Source organism: Saccostrea echinata, unplaced genomic scaffold (assembly GCF_033153115.1).
Source record: "Saccostrea echinata isolate AGI-Se365-2 ecotype Australia unplaced genomic scaffold, CSIRO_AGI_Sech_v1 ptg000002l, whole genome shotgun sequence".
Lineage (NCBI taxonomy): Eukaryota > Metazoa > Mollusca > Bivalvia > Ostreida > Ostreidae > Saccostrea > Saccostrea echinata.
In genome coordinates, this window is record NW_026889751.1 from 1,224,934 (window position 1) to 1,239,565 (window position 14,632).

The following is a 14,632-nucleotide window of genomic DNA, read 5'->3' on the forward strand; positions in this document are numbered from 1 at the left end:
TAATTGTTTCATTCTCTCTCTCTTCTCTCTCTCTCTCTCTCTCTCTCAGAATGCTTCAAATAATAAACACACTTGTAGTCAAGTATACATGTAGATGTCAAAGTTATTCAAGTTAGCCACCATACTGCACACATGTTAGCATTTAATTTATTCACACTAAATTCCAGACAATTTACTAAAAATGTAAATAAAAACAATAAATACAAATAGTAAAATTATTATTACAAAGACATTAAGCCAATTTACATCACAGAATCTAAAATAAAGCCATTATTTGTATACGGAGGGTAGGAACTACTAGTGTAAGTATCGTCCTCCTTTTCAACTCTCTTCTTTTTCCTAGAAATGTGAAGAAAAAAGTTACTAAATTATTCACCATAGAACAGTAATCAAGCTTTATCCTTAATGAAGAATTGTCTAACAAAAGAACACCGATCCTATTGTATGCTATTGTAAGCTTGTATTTTATTTTATCAATTGTCATACACCTCACTATAATCAATACCGTCACTACAAAAACATAGATTCACGTTCAAATTCCTTTATTTCCTCAAGATGTACTGCAAAGTTAGTTATTTGATTTATGTTTAATATTAGATTGTGGAGGAAATTATTTCAAGAAGAAATCACGTTCACTGTAAACTTTTTAAAAAATATGATTAAGCAATATGAATGAGATTTGATTGTTTTGGTCTTTATTTCCTTGTAAATGACACTGCAGTTCTGTTGACACGTTCTGGCAGCCCCTGTTTGTGTTTTACATTTTCCTCGACAAGGAGCAATTTGTACACTAAAATTATTTAATATACATGAACTTTTGGTTTATCCTAAATCTAAAATACCTATCTAATTGATATTTTAATTTTAAAGAATTCATTCCAAATTCCAAACTTTTTACTGGAATAAATGTTTAAAAATCTTAAATGTTGAAAACAGACTAATTCGAGTTGTGCTTTGAATGGGAATAATACTGATTTTAGTTTTTGGGTGGGGAGAGGGCATGATATTAAAAGTCCAATAAAGGGAAGCCTTCACATTTCAATCTTAAAAAGTAATGAGGCAACTACTGTTAGCTAAATGAACATTTGAATTTTCCTTTGTACTGACCCATTTTGCTTTCCCTTCTCTGACCAGTATGTTACCCCTTACCTGCAGCAGAAAAAATACGTAATTAAAACGATGATAGCCACTCCAACTATGGCTGCTATTACTGCCCCCGCAATCATTCCCATGCTGGGTATAGCGGTCGTCTTACTGGAATCTGCAATAACAATGGATATTTATATTATTTTGAAGTTTCATACAAAGAGTATAGAATGTAAAAAAATATCTTGATTGTCCATGTTGTTAAATTCTTCAATGAAAATCGCCGATTTTTCAAAATCTCATATATATATATATTATATATATACTATGAAACTTTACTCTAGAACGTTTTGAAATTTCAAAGCTTAAAATCTCATATTCGGTAACAGTGGTGCAAAATTTGAAAATAATATGTGAATTTACAAGTAATAGTTCTATTTAATATAAAAAGTGTGACGTATGAATTTTAGAAGTACTAGTACTATAGTACTTTGATTTACTATTAATAGTAAAAACTTTAATACTTTAGAAAATTATAGTTAACCTTGGTATTTTTAATTTTGTTAGGGAAATAATAGTGCATGGAACAAAACGTGCATCTGTGGAGAGTAAAACATTTAAAATTCTGAACCATATAGAAATAACTCGTTATTTTATTTGAAAAAGTAAATATAACGGATGAATATACCGCTACATGTGATTCCTTTCCAGCCCGGTACACAGCCTGTTACACAATGTCCCTGGGTTCGTTCACACACACCATCTATACAATTCGGGGGGCACCTGTTTTGGCACTGATCACCGTACCACCCATCCTCACAACCCTGAAGACACGCCCCGGTGACATTGTTACATGAAATTGAATTAACATTCCTACTACAATATTTACTGCATACAACCATGCAATGTCCTGTTTGCTGGTCACAAGTGTCACATTTAGAGGGGCATCTTTTCTCACAGTTTATGCCCCACATTCCTGCAATGCAGGAAGTGCATTGTTTTGTTGCTGGATTGCATGTCAAACATGATCCTAAGCAATCTGTGGTTGGTATTTTTGTGCCATCCTTTGGAGTATTGCACAGTAAGCCTGTCCAGCCCTCCACACAACCGTCTAAACACTGTGCAGTAGTTCCTTCACAGGCGTTATTCTTGCATGTACTGCTGCACTTCTGACACACACCATATCTAATGTAATAACCATCCTTACATTTCGTACAAAAATGAACGTTAGAGTTTGATCCTGGTTTACATGAAATGCAATTTTCACCACAAGAGGTACAGTTTTCACAATTCTTACTGCATTGTCCATCCTTAAGGTCATATCCAGTATCGCATTTCAAGCAAACTTCTGAGTTGCAAGAAGCACAATTTTGTGCACATTTCTGGTTACATCGATTTCCAAACCAACCATTTACACAGCCAGATAAACACACTTCATCTGTGTTGCACGATCGGTCTGCACAATTTGCACATGATGCTTTGCAGTAGTTATTGACCATTTGAAATCCTGGAGAGCATTTAGTGCATTTTTCAACAGAGTCGCAAACTTGGCAACCTTTCATGCATGATCCAGTACATTGTGGACCAAAATGACCGTCTTTGCAACCTAAATGACAGTTTCTTTGTACGTCACAATCTTCTTCAAGACAGAAATCACATCCAGCAATGCACTTGTTCCCAGATAATTGATAACCACTTAAGCATTTTTCACAGTTGTGACCATCTGCGCACGATATACAACTTTTTACACATTCCTCAATACATTTTTTACCAAACCAGCCTTCATTACAGCCATTATCACAGACCCCATCGCTTGAACAGAGCTGGTTTTTGCAATTTTCACAGGTAGATTTACATCTTTTTCCTTCCCATTTAAACCCACGTAAGCAAGAGATACAGGAATCACTGGAGTTACACTTTGAACACTCAATAGGACATGGAAGATCACATTTCTTTCCATACCATCCGTCAACACAGCCTAACTCACATTCACCATTTTCGCTACATCTACTATGAATACATCTGCTACAGGAGCTATAACATTTTCCATTTAACAAGGCGGCTTCATTATAACACTCCTCACATATTTCAAAAGAGCTACACTTTGAACATCCTTCCATACACATTTCGTTACACTTCATTCCAAACCATCCCTCCTTGCAGCCGTGTAGACATTTCCCGGATACATCGCACTCATCCTTTACACAGTTATCACAGGTCTTTGTACAATCCTCTGAAAATCGTCCTGTAGCACACTCTAGACAAGATCCTGTATCTCTGGAACATTTTGTACAGTTTGTCGCACAAGTTTTCGAACAATATTTACCATAATAACCATCTTTGCATGACTGACACGTGTTTGCAGTATTATCACACTCTGCACAGTGTTCATCATGACAGGTGGAATCGCATCGATCTCCAAACCATCCCTCTTCACAACCATCCGTACAGGAACCTGTTGTCGTGTGACATTTTTCTGATCCTCCTTTGCAGTGCTCACTACAAGAATAACAATAACCATCCTTATCCAGAAAGTATCCACTCTCGCACCCTACACACACTTTTCCATACCCAAAGAAGGGCTCACACCAGATACAGTGTTCCAAATCGCAAAAAGTATCGCATCCCTGATCTTTTGGATAGTAGTTAGGTTCACAGCCATTAATGCAGGTTCCATCACTAGAACAAAACTGGTTACCACCGGCACAATGTTTGCATGGACAACAGGCACCTTGTGATAAATACCACCCGGAGTTAGCTTCACACTCATCACAATAGCTTCCCGCCCATGTCAGCATTGGTTTAGTGCATTTGGACATTGTACAAGAACAGTTTTTCTGAGGTTGGCTATATCCTGCAGCACATTCACTACAAACAATTTCGTTAGATATCATATCTTGGGAACAAGAGGAACAAATTTCAGGACATTTGATATCACATCTACTCCCGGCTAACCCGGGAATACATACCATGCATTCGTCTTTAGATGTACATTTTGAACAGTTTTGAATGCATTTTTGATCACATTTTCCCCCAAACCATCCATCTTCACAGCCATAGTCACAAAATCCTGTATCCTTTTCACAAGCTAGACCTATACAATGTCCACACTGTTCCTGGCATTTATCTCCATGGTATCCCTCTACACACTCCAAACACTCGCCTGTAGATACATGACAAAAGTCGCAGTTGGTAGGACAGGTGTAATCACACTGTCGTCCCCAGAGATTCGGTTGGCACATCAAACACTCGCCATCGGTTTGGTTACACACCATGCAGTTCTGAGGGCATGTTTTTTCACAGGAGTCTCCATGAAAACCATCGTTACACCCAAACTGACAGGTTCCAGTGGCTCGGTCACACAAACCCCGGCGGCAATGGCCACACTGATTAGTACACCCTTCTCCAAAATATCCCTGAGCACAATGAATACACTGACCATTTTCTATGCTACATACGTGACAATTGTATTCGCATTCATTCTGACACTGGGGTCCCCAGTAGTTTGGCTGACATGATGTACATGCTCCAGAGTCTTTGTGACATGAAAAACAGTGAATACATTCAAAATTGCAATTTTCACCAAACCATCCATCAATGCATGTCAAACATCGCCCGTTGGATTTTTCACATGTGGAGCACGTATTCGGGCATGTGTTCTCACACTTTTCACCATAGAAGCCTATCAGGCATCTCTCACAAACGCCTGTCGTGTTGTCGCATGTTTTGGGTTCGCAGTACAGGCATGTGGCATGAACTGTATGATAAAAAAAAGTTTTAAAAATTACATGATCTACTGTCACTTGTTAAAGTGAGTTGATCAAAGTACATGCGAGTTACAGAAACATGTACTCTTCTTGAATGTACCATTTCGTCTATAATAAATATTCAACTCTCTGTAAAGTTAAAAATTGAAATTTACTATATAGACGATGTGTGATAAGAAGAGAAGTGCGAAAAACTCTAATGAAAGTTTTGTTGTCATAGGAATTACATGTAATTAAGTCACTGTGTATGGCTCACATACTGTTCTCATTAACCTTAAATCAGTGTTGACAGGATGCATGATTCACAATTGGTCAGGATTTTACCTGGCATTAAATTATTTATTTTCAGATGACTGTCTTAGATCTTCCTTTGTGAATGGGTGTTACAGGTACACGATTATCATTTTATTTATGAAACATAATGAATAGTTTTCAATTAATCACAATTAAACTAATGTCAAAAACCACATACAAGGGTTGTGTAAATGAAAAAAATCAACGTAGATCATGTCATTGAGACATATTAATTTAATTCGATGACACGCCTACTTCAGCCATTGTAGAATGTGAATTTTCGTTAAAAAATGCTATAATTACATACAGTGGCTTTAATACCCCTAAGGGAACTAGATCATAACACGTATACATGTACATGTAGTCATGTACCCAAAGTTCTACTTTCTACTTTCAAACAGTGATAAGATTTTTTTTAAAAAATGATTGTTAACATTGGTAGAAAAGGTAAAATAAAATTTTAAAATATAGCAACTATTCCAAAATACAGTTGTAATAAAAACACCTTCTGACGCTGTAGTATAAAGAGCAAGGGCCACTTAGGGCCTTTTTTGGCCCTGTAAGTTTCTGAAAAATTAAAACTGCATAGTTTTAGTCGACAAGGCAAAATATCACTTGAACACTTGGTGACTGAATTTCTACTAAAAATGACGTCATTTTCTTGATAGTCAATGCATTATGACGTCATGAATTGTGTCATTATTCACATATCCCGAATATTTCTTCAAAAATGGCCAAAATATGATGCTATTTTTCAATATTTCGTATACAGCACAACCTCCGATCCAAAATGTGCAAATATATTACGAAAGAACTGCTTATTAAGATTATAAAATACATTTTAATTTTTGGATCGAGGGGTGTGCTCATATTTTAATTCTTTGTTGAAGGTTCTGAAATTCACCTTTTTTCTGCAAAATTCAAGAACATCGCAATTTCACACAACCTGTTTTCGAGTACCTGGACTCTTTAGAGGAAACTTTTATATACAAACTGAAAGCGCCAAGTCTCTACTTTATATTGATGTTGAGAAAGGGACATAGTGTGTTAGTGGATAAATTGGTTTATCTACAGGGCCATTTTATGCATAAAGTGAACCTAGCTCTTTTACAAAACACGTGCCGAGTTATCCTTCGTGATTTATAAATATTTCAGTCGATTGTCATACTACTAAGTTTTATTGTTTGCTATGAATTAGTCGCCTTTTTATTTATCAAAATTACTCATAACTTTCATCAAGAACGCCTCTATTTATTTGTTCCGCTTTTGTGTGTAAAAGTTTTGAATGGAAGGGTATATATAATTAATGTATCATAATATTATATAAGAATATATGCTGGTTCTTGTACAATGTATTTCAAAAGTTTACTTACTGAAGTTCCCACTTCTGTCTTTTATAGAAAATCCTTCACTTACAGGAAAACACAAATTGATACCAAAAGCCACCAGTGCCAAAAAGTGGACACGCACCATCATTGTCGTCTTAATTTTTTTTTTCACTTCTAAATCGAAAAAATAATTACTGATGCGTATTAATTGTCTCTCAATTGAATCAAGAAGAAACACCGCTTGCATAAATAATTAATTCCGATGTCAGATCTTAAGTTTCGGTCATTCTGGATAATCCAATTCAAAACCTCACATTTTTTCTAATGTCTTTCTTTTGTTTATATCCCTCACATTTTCGATGAAAATAAGGTTTTTTGTAACAAATAAACATATGTTTAATTAGCTCTGAAGTTCTTCTTTAGGTTGAAATCTCGCCTTCGCAATGAGAAGATAAATCATCGTTAAGTTTTGCCGTCAAAGGTAAAGACTTGAAATTTGCATACCTGTGGCATGATTTGGTAATGTCTGTGCACACGTTAATAAACTTACGTATCGCTGCAGCCTTACTTTGATGAACCTTATGTAGATGGTGTTATAATTTATTTGAACAAGATTTTTAATTACAAAGACATAATTAGAAGTAACTGATAAAATGGATTTTTTGCAGGCTTTTTTTTCGATTAGCATTGTAAAAGATAAATGTTGACATATTCATTACTTTGTAAAATGCTCCATTTACATGGGAACGAAGAAGGAAATGTTAACTAATGACTATTTCCTGAATTCCATTTTCTGATAACTTATTCAAGTACATACACTTTGTTGAAATAAAGAAAATGTAATTATTTTACATATTTAAAAACATTAAGTTTTTTTTATTCCATCTGTCTGTGTTATACGATCATCACCATGTAAAGCAAGCTTTCAGATCGAGGACTAAACAGTTGATATCGCAAGAATATCTTACTAGGCATTTTTGTTAATATTTATATATAACATTATTTATGCACATTTGACCTTTAATCCTTCAATTTCAAATAGTTCAGAAGAGCTCGACCGCAATATTAATCTCTTATTCCACTTCCTATAGATAGTCTCTCATATTTCCTTTCCTCAATTTACCTCCACCATCCCTCCTTTTAAGCGTTTTTTTTTTATTTGTGAGTGAATGATAGAGAGAGGAAGGATAAGACGTTTTCTGGAATAGATTTTTACCTCTAATACGTTTTAAATATAAATTAAACGTAGTTTAAAACAGCTTGATCAGTCTCAATCTCTGCCTATATTCCACTTGCTATAAATAGAGTCTCACATAATCTCTGCCTATATTCCACTTGCTATAAATAGAGTCTCACATAATCTCTGCCTATATTCCACTTGCTATAAATAGAGTCTCACATAATCTCTGCCTATATTCCACTTGCTATAAATAGAGTCTCACATAATCTCTGCCTATATTCCACTTGCTATAAATAGAGTCTCACATATTTCCTTTCTTCCACATACCTTCGCTATTCCTAAATGCTAGAAAATATTCTACTTATTTCAATATATGATAAGTAACTTGCAAGGTTAAATTTGATATCAGATTCCTGCGATCTTTGCTATATATACGATTTACGGATCATCTTTTGCAGGTACGTAGTATCGTTTTTGAAAGGGGGAGGGGGCAGAAAAAAAATATTTCTATTCCACAAACTTTTACGGAGACTTTACTATGGGCCGACTATACTTGAATATACTGCAAAAAATTAAAAGTGGGGGGATCGGCCTTTCAGTATTAAAATTTACATAAGTAAAGAGTTATGTTGGAAAGGAAAGAAGGTAGGTTTACGGGAAAATCCATTTAAAAAACAAATACAACTTCTCAACAAGTATTCTCTTTATTTTTATGGAAATATCCATTCAGTTTAAGGCTACAGTAGTTTTTTGGAAGGTGTTTGTTTTTTATTTGGACTGGAGGGTACCTTTTCAAAGAATTAAGGGATATAAAACAAAGATATTATCTACCACGGCGTAAGATGATTTTTCTCTCCCTGTGTGTTGTGTGAATCTATGTTTGAATGTGTGGAGGGGCACCACCCTGCTTCTTTCAAAAGTTGCTGGATCAGCCCCTTAGTTGTATAACAAACAAGATGATTTCAGCTTTTCCATCCTCAACTTTCCTTATTTATGTAGAATATTCCGTTATCATCTGCATGTGATGTTCATGTCTCCCATCTTATTTAAAATTCAAGAGATCTGAGTAAGATCATTTATTTTTTAACCAAGGCAGGCTACTGACAGATATGTTGATGTTACAGGAATTTCAACAACTTCGTTTTAAGTTATCATTTTGTAAATTTTATGGTCGCTGTGATGACATTGTTAGCAAATATTACCTTGCATTTGGTCGTATTTTTACTGACATGTTAGGCCTTTGTTTCTATCCTTAATTACCTGATCAATAAACAGAGCTCAAGGTGTGTGTTACCGGTCGACAGAGGATGCTTACTCCTCCTAGGCACTTGATCCTACCTCGAGCTCTGGTGTTTTCAGGGGTCCGTGTGACTTTACCCAGTTTACGATTCGTTTTGTTTACTTGATTATGAGATAGATCACTATTCGTTTTCTTCACCTTCTTCGTTGTAAGATCCGAAGCGTCTTTATATAGGTACTTTGTGTAAACATGAGAGGCATATTTATGCAATCACTTGTCAGACATCTGTACACATATATTTATTTGTAGAATTTTTTACCTTTTAGACACCCCTTTTAGTATTTTAACAAAATAGAAAAATATTAAAGTAAAGAGTCAAATGATACCTCTATAGTTGAAACAAAATAAAGTTTTGTTTTTTTTTTTAATAAAAAACTCTACAGTAAGGCTAAATCCGCTTTAGATACGTAAATTAAACAGACACAGAACACTTTCGGGCTAAGAAATTTCAATTTTGTTTTAATTAAGGGCCATGTTTCTTTAAGGTTATAAACATAGAAATAGTAACAAGACAGGGAACTTCATTAAAAGGTTCATTTTTAAATGATCTCCATTGTCCGAAACAATATTAATAGCTAATTACAACAAAATCTTCTCAACTCAAAAACCTTGCCTAAAGGCTCACATTTTCACAAGAATAAATCCATGAAAAGATTTCTTGTTAAAGAAAAAATACAGGGAAAAAAACACATATCAGCAATGTACATTCACGAGTAAAACCTCTTCCATCCTTGTAAAAACTGGAATTCCATGTTGATAGAATTTATATGAAGGCATCAACATAAAGAAAATTCGAACTGTCCTCTTGGGGAAAAATAGTATAGTGATCGATGTTGTTTTCATTTTTATTAATTTACAAAAATGAACTTAGCTATTATACTCATATGAGAGCAGGGGTATAATTTTGTGAGCTCAGTGCTCACGTGTTTTCATTTGTTTAAGAACCATCTATACACTGCATACTAAAGAATTCTAATTCCATGGTATTTTTATGCAGTTAGAGTGATCTGCCCTTAGATATAAATTGAAAAAAATTAAAATCTAAATTTATTATTCAATTTGCAATCAATTCAAACATTATAAACATTCCATTTGGCTTAGATGAATTAATTGAATGCTTAATTTGCATGCATTTTTGCCATTTAAGTAAGCAACAGTGATTTCAGTTCACCAACACTTCATTGTCTTTGAATATTTTTTTCTGGGGATAAATGCCAGGTACCCTATGTTGAAAAATAAATAAATAAACTCCATATTTATATCTTTATTATATGATATAATTTTCTCAGAGCATATAAACCATTTTTCTTTGGTGTATAGAGGGTTCTTAAGTAAATACATGTATTTGTTTTTCTTTGATTTCAACTTTTAGACAATTTGCTTTTGGGCTAGAAATTTGACAAGATAAATGCACAGGTGTGAATATACGTGTACATGTTAAAGTCAAATAACTTACAGAGTGTGTTTTGTCTGTTAGATAGGTCACGTTTCGATCACTATTGACTTTCATTGTCTTTAAGATAATTGAAGTCTCTGTGTAAGCCATCCCTGCTATGTAACCTCACAAAAAATACTGTTGATATAAAATCTTTATTAATGTAGTGAATTAAACTTAGCTCACTGTTTAGATCATTACAGGAAAAAAGTATCAAAAATATTTATATACATATACAAAAGTATAACCGGTCACTGAAATATACTGGAGTAACTTGCTCTTTACACACACGTACATTTTTTGCACTCCATTGAGCCACTTTTAAGATAAAACAGTAGTCACCATAAAGTTGATTTTTAGCCACCCTTACGTTAAACACAAATCTCTTTTTTACATAAAAGAGAAACTCTGCAACTAAATCTTGCCTTTTCAACCATACCTCAATGAAAGGAGAGTATTGTAGGCAAGGATCATTAATTCCATTTCAGTTTAATCAGATTGCCATTTTGTGTGCAAAACATCTAGAAACTAAGAACATGATAATTCAAAATTGTTATTTTCATTTTGGAGACCAATACCCCAGGGTCCAGGGCTGTGGGGATAATGAATTTCAAATTTTTGCACAAATCTACCCAGAAATGCTATTAACCAAAATGAATACAGGTTTAAAAAAATTCGATTAATGAGATTATTTTCATTTTTATAGAGATGATGCATGAAACCAATTGCACAACACCTGATGGTGATGGATAACAATCGGTCGGCTCAGCGCTGCGAAGTACGTTCAACACATTGATAAAATTAAGACAAAATAAGTAAGTCATATAAATGATTGTACTTATATGGGAAGATAGCATTTTGTCATTATTTAAAATAAATTGTTTCCAGCAAGGGCTTCCTTGTAATTATGCACTTTCCATTTCCAGCACACCTGTAGCGACATCTTTTTCCTACCCAGCCATCCACACAGCCGTTCAAGCACTCGCCGGTAAAGCTATCACAAGGAGACAACTCATTGCCTGTTTGCTTGCAATATCTGCTACATAAGACAACACACTTGCCAGTCTTTATGTCACAAGTTCTGCAATTTTCAGGGCATATTTTGTTGCATCGTGATCCCCAAGACCCTGCTGCACAAGTTGCACATTCACCAGTCATAGCATCGCAGGTAAAGCAATTTCCTCTACAAATCTTGACTCTTGGGTTTATTTTCTTCTTACTCTTTACATTACATAATCCCTTTTTCCAACCGGGCTTGCATCCTTTAGTACATGTACCAGTAACTTCGTCACAAACGTCTCCTAAACAGTTAGGACTGCACGCCTTGCAATTGTCCTTCCAAACATGATATCCAGTTTTGCATTTTAAGCATCGCGCGGCGGAGTCTGTGGACTTTTCACAAACATCACAATTTTGAATGTCACAAACAGGTAGAGGACAGTGCTTATCGGGGCACAAAGAGTCACATCTGTCGCCATACCCTCCTGTTTCACAACCATCAAGACAAACCCCTGTTTTCTGATCACACCGCAATGAACCACCCTTACAATAAGAACTACAGGGCTCGCATCCATCATTCTTTAGAAAGTGCCCAGGGTCACAACCCTTACATATTTTGCCATGTCCATAGAACGATTCACACCAAGTACAGTGAGGAATGTCGCAATACTGGTCACAACCTTCAGTTGCTGGGAAATATTTCGGTTCGCACCCATTCTTACAATTGCCACCTGCATCGCAAAATTGGTTTCCTCCTGCACAACGATGACATGGACAGCATGTTCCTCCTCTCAAATACCAACCTTTAGCACACTCTCCACATGTGAATCCCCCGACACTGTTTTCTTTTAATTTTATGCATTTTTTACTCGTACAAGAACAGTTCTTTTCTGGTATTTTGAACTCTCCGTTACATTCCATACACATAATATCGCCTGTGAGAATATCGGTTGCACACGTTGGACATCGTGCTGGACACTTAATATCACATTGTTCACCAGCTAATCCTTTATTACAAAGCATACATTTCTCTGCAGCAGCACAGCGTCGACAATTCTTCAGACATTTCTTGTCACACTTGGCACCAAACCATCCATCAAGACATGAACCTTGGCAGTATCCCGTATCTTTCTCGCAAAATCCATCCAAACAGTTGTTACAGTCATTCGTGCAGTTTTTACCATAAAAACCTGGGTTACACTCTAGACAATCTCCCGTAGTAATATCACAATAATCACAATTAGTGGGGCATTTGGTGTCACAGTAATTTCCCCAAAGTGGAGGATCACACATTAAACATGATCCATCATCTTGGTTACATACTCGACAGTTTTTAGAGCATTCCTTTTCACATTTTTCCCCGTGACGTCCGTCATTGCAGCCATATAAGCATTTTCCACTTTGTCGATCGCACAAGCCTTGTCTGCATATATTGCACTTAAGATTGCATCGTTCGCCATAAAACCCACTTGCGCAAACCTGGCATTTCCCCGTCAGGACCTCACATCTCTGGCAGCCATCTTCACACAGATTTTGACATTTTTCTCCCCATTTATTTGACAAACAGGAGGTACAAGCTCCAGTGGCTTTATTACATGTATCACACTGTTGACATTCCTGCTCACATTTCTCACCAAACCAGCCATTGACACAAAATTCGCACTTGCCGTCTGTTTTGTCACAAGACAAACATGTGTTGGGACAAGTCTGTTTACAATTTTCCCCGAAGAAGCCATCTAAGCACTTTCCACACGTGCCCGTCACGTTATCACAAGTTCCTGGCGTACAGTATATACACCGGACATCCCCTAAACAGGAAATATTTGAATCAAATTAATTTTTGAATTTTTAACAAGCTTCAATGGCGGTATCATGATAATTTTGAAAGAAGTTATAAAATGTAAACATGACATAATGAATTATTTGACCACTTAATTCTGTGTGTTCTTGATTTTAAAACAGTCCGGATAGGAATGTAGTAAAGTATAACCTTACTTAGGTTGTTTGATCTAATTAAATAGAACAAGTACAAGATATGGCACTCAGATAAGGAAGCATTATATGATTAATTAATAATTTAATTAATAGTTACATAAATATTTCTTTTCAGTCCAAATGTTAATTTGTAATCGTGAAAAAGTTATGATAATGAGATTAAAAATAAATTTATGGATCATTACACAGGTGTTTCGTAATAATTTGACAGTTTAATCAAACAAGGTAGAAACAAAATAGACTGCATTCTAATGAATAATGCAAACACAATGATCAAAGTAGAATGTATATGTACATGTAGATGTATGATATACTTTATTGAATGTACAAAAGAGAGATTTAAATATAATTCAGTTCTGTAACACTTTTATCTGCATTTAGTGCACCCGTCACTAGATAACAATATAACAGTATTTCTGCTTTGCTTCCGGTTGAACATCAACAAAAATATTTTGCATAGATGTATTACTGAGTAAACCAGAAATTGTCACCTTCCAGAGAAAATGCTATAAACCATACCTGCTCTGTTACATGTTATAAACACGGATACGAAGGTACCTCTTTGAAGCAAAATTTTGACTTTGAGTAAATTGTCGAAGAAAAAGTATATGATTACTAGTATCTGCCGTGATTAAAAAATACATTAAAATCAAAATACAAAAGAAAAATTATATCTTTTTATTAAATTATTATTATTGTTTTATTTTATTTTATTGTTATTCTTTTTTTTTTTTTTTTTGGTTTTGTTTTAAAAATGCATTTTGTATTTTACCATAAATATACATACATGTATCATATATTATGACATAAACAAAGAAAACATATAGAAAGAGAGATATTTATATTTATGTTATTTTTTTCTCTATCTTACCGTCCATTCCGTGGTGTGATGAATGTCTTGTACCAAACTGCCCATTCGTCATGCTAATCAGGCCGGCCAGGATGACAGTTACTGCGTTAAATAGTTTTTGTCCTGTCATGATTGTCTGCTTTACTGTGTATCTGTCTTATCTATACTATTTTGATTAGAAAACATTGAAACATTTTCGCGCATACATAATTAAGCAGTGACGGAAAATGTGGTAATCAATTGTATTATAGGAGAACGCATGACTGACACCTTTAGAAATAAATCTGTAATTTTCAGACAACCACTCTTCAGACTACAATAAGTCATGAGCATAACGAATTACAGAATTCAATTTGATTTTCTGACAGTGGTCTCCATATTTCAATGAACCTGAATGT

At 34.9% G+C, this 14,632-nt stretch overlaps 1 protein-coding gene across 1 annotated transcript; it reads right to left on the minus strand.

The window, feature by feature from the left end:
* Positions 1-100: 100 nt before the first annotated feature.
* Positions 101-14,548, minus strand: LOC133204709 (multiple epidermal growth factor-like domains protein 6). Its single transcript, XM_061340453.1, is given in 6 exon segments — positions 101-339; positions 1,150-1,261; positions 1,775-4,939; positions 5,494-5,515; positions 11,270-13,197; positions 14,256-14,548. Coding segments are annotated over 6 exon segments (5,433 nt in total). The 5' UTR covers positions 14,365-14,548; the 3' UTR covers positions 101-242.
* Positions 14,549-14,632: the final 84 nt, after the last annotated feature.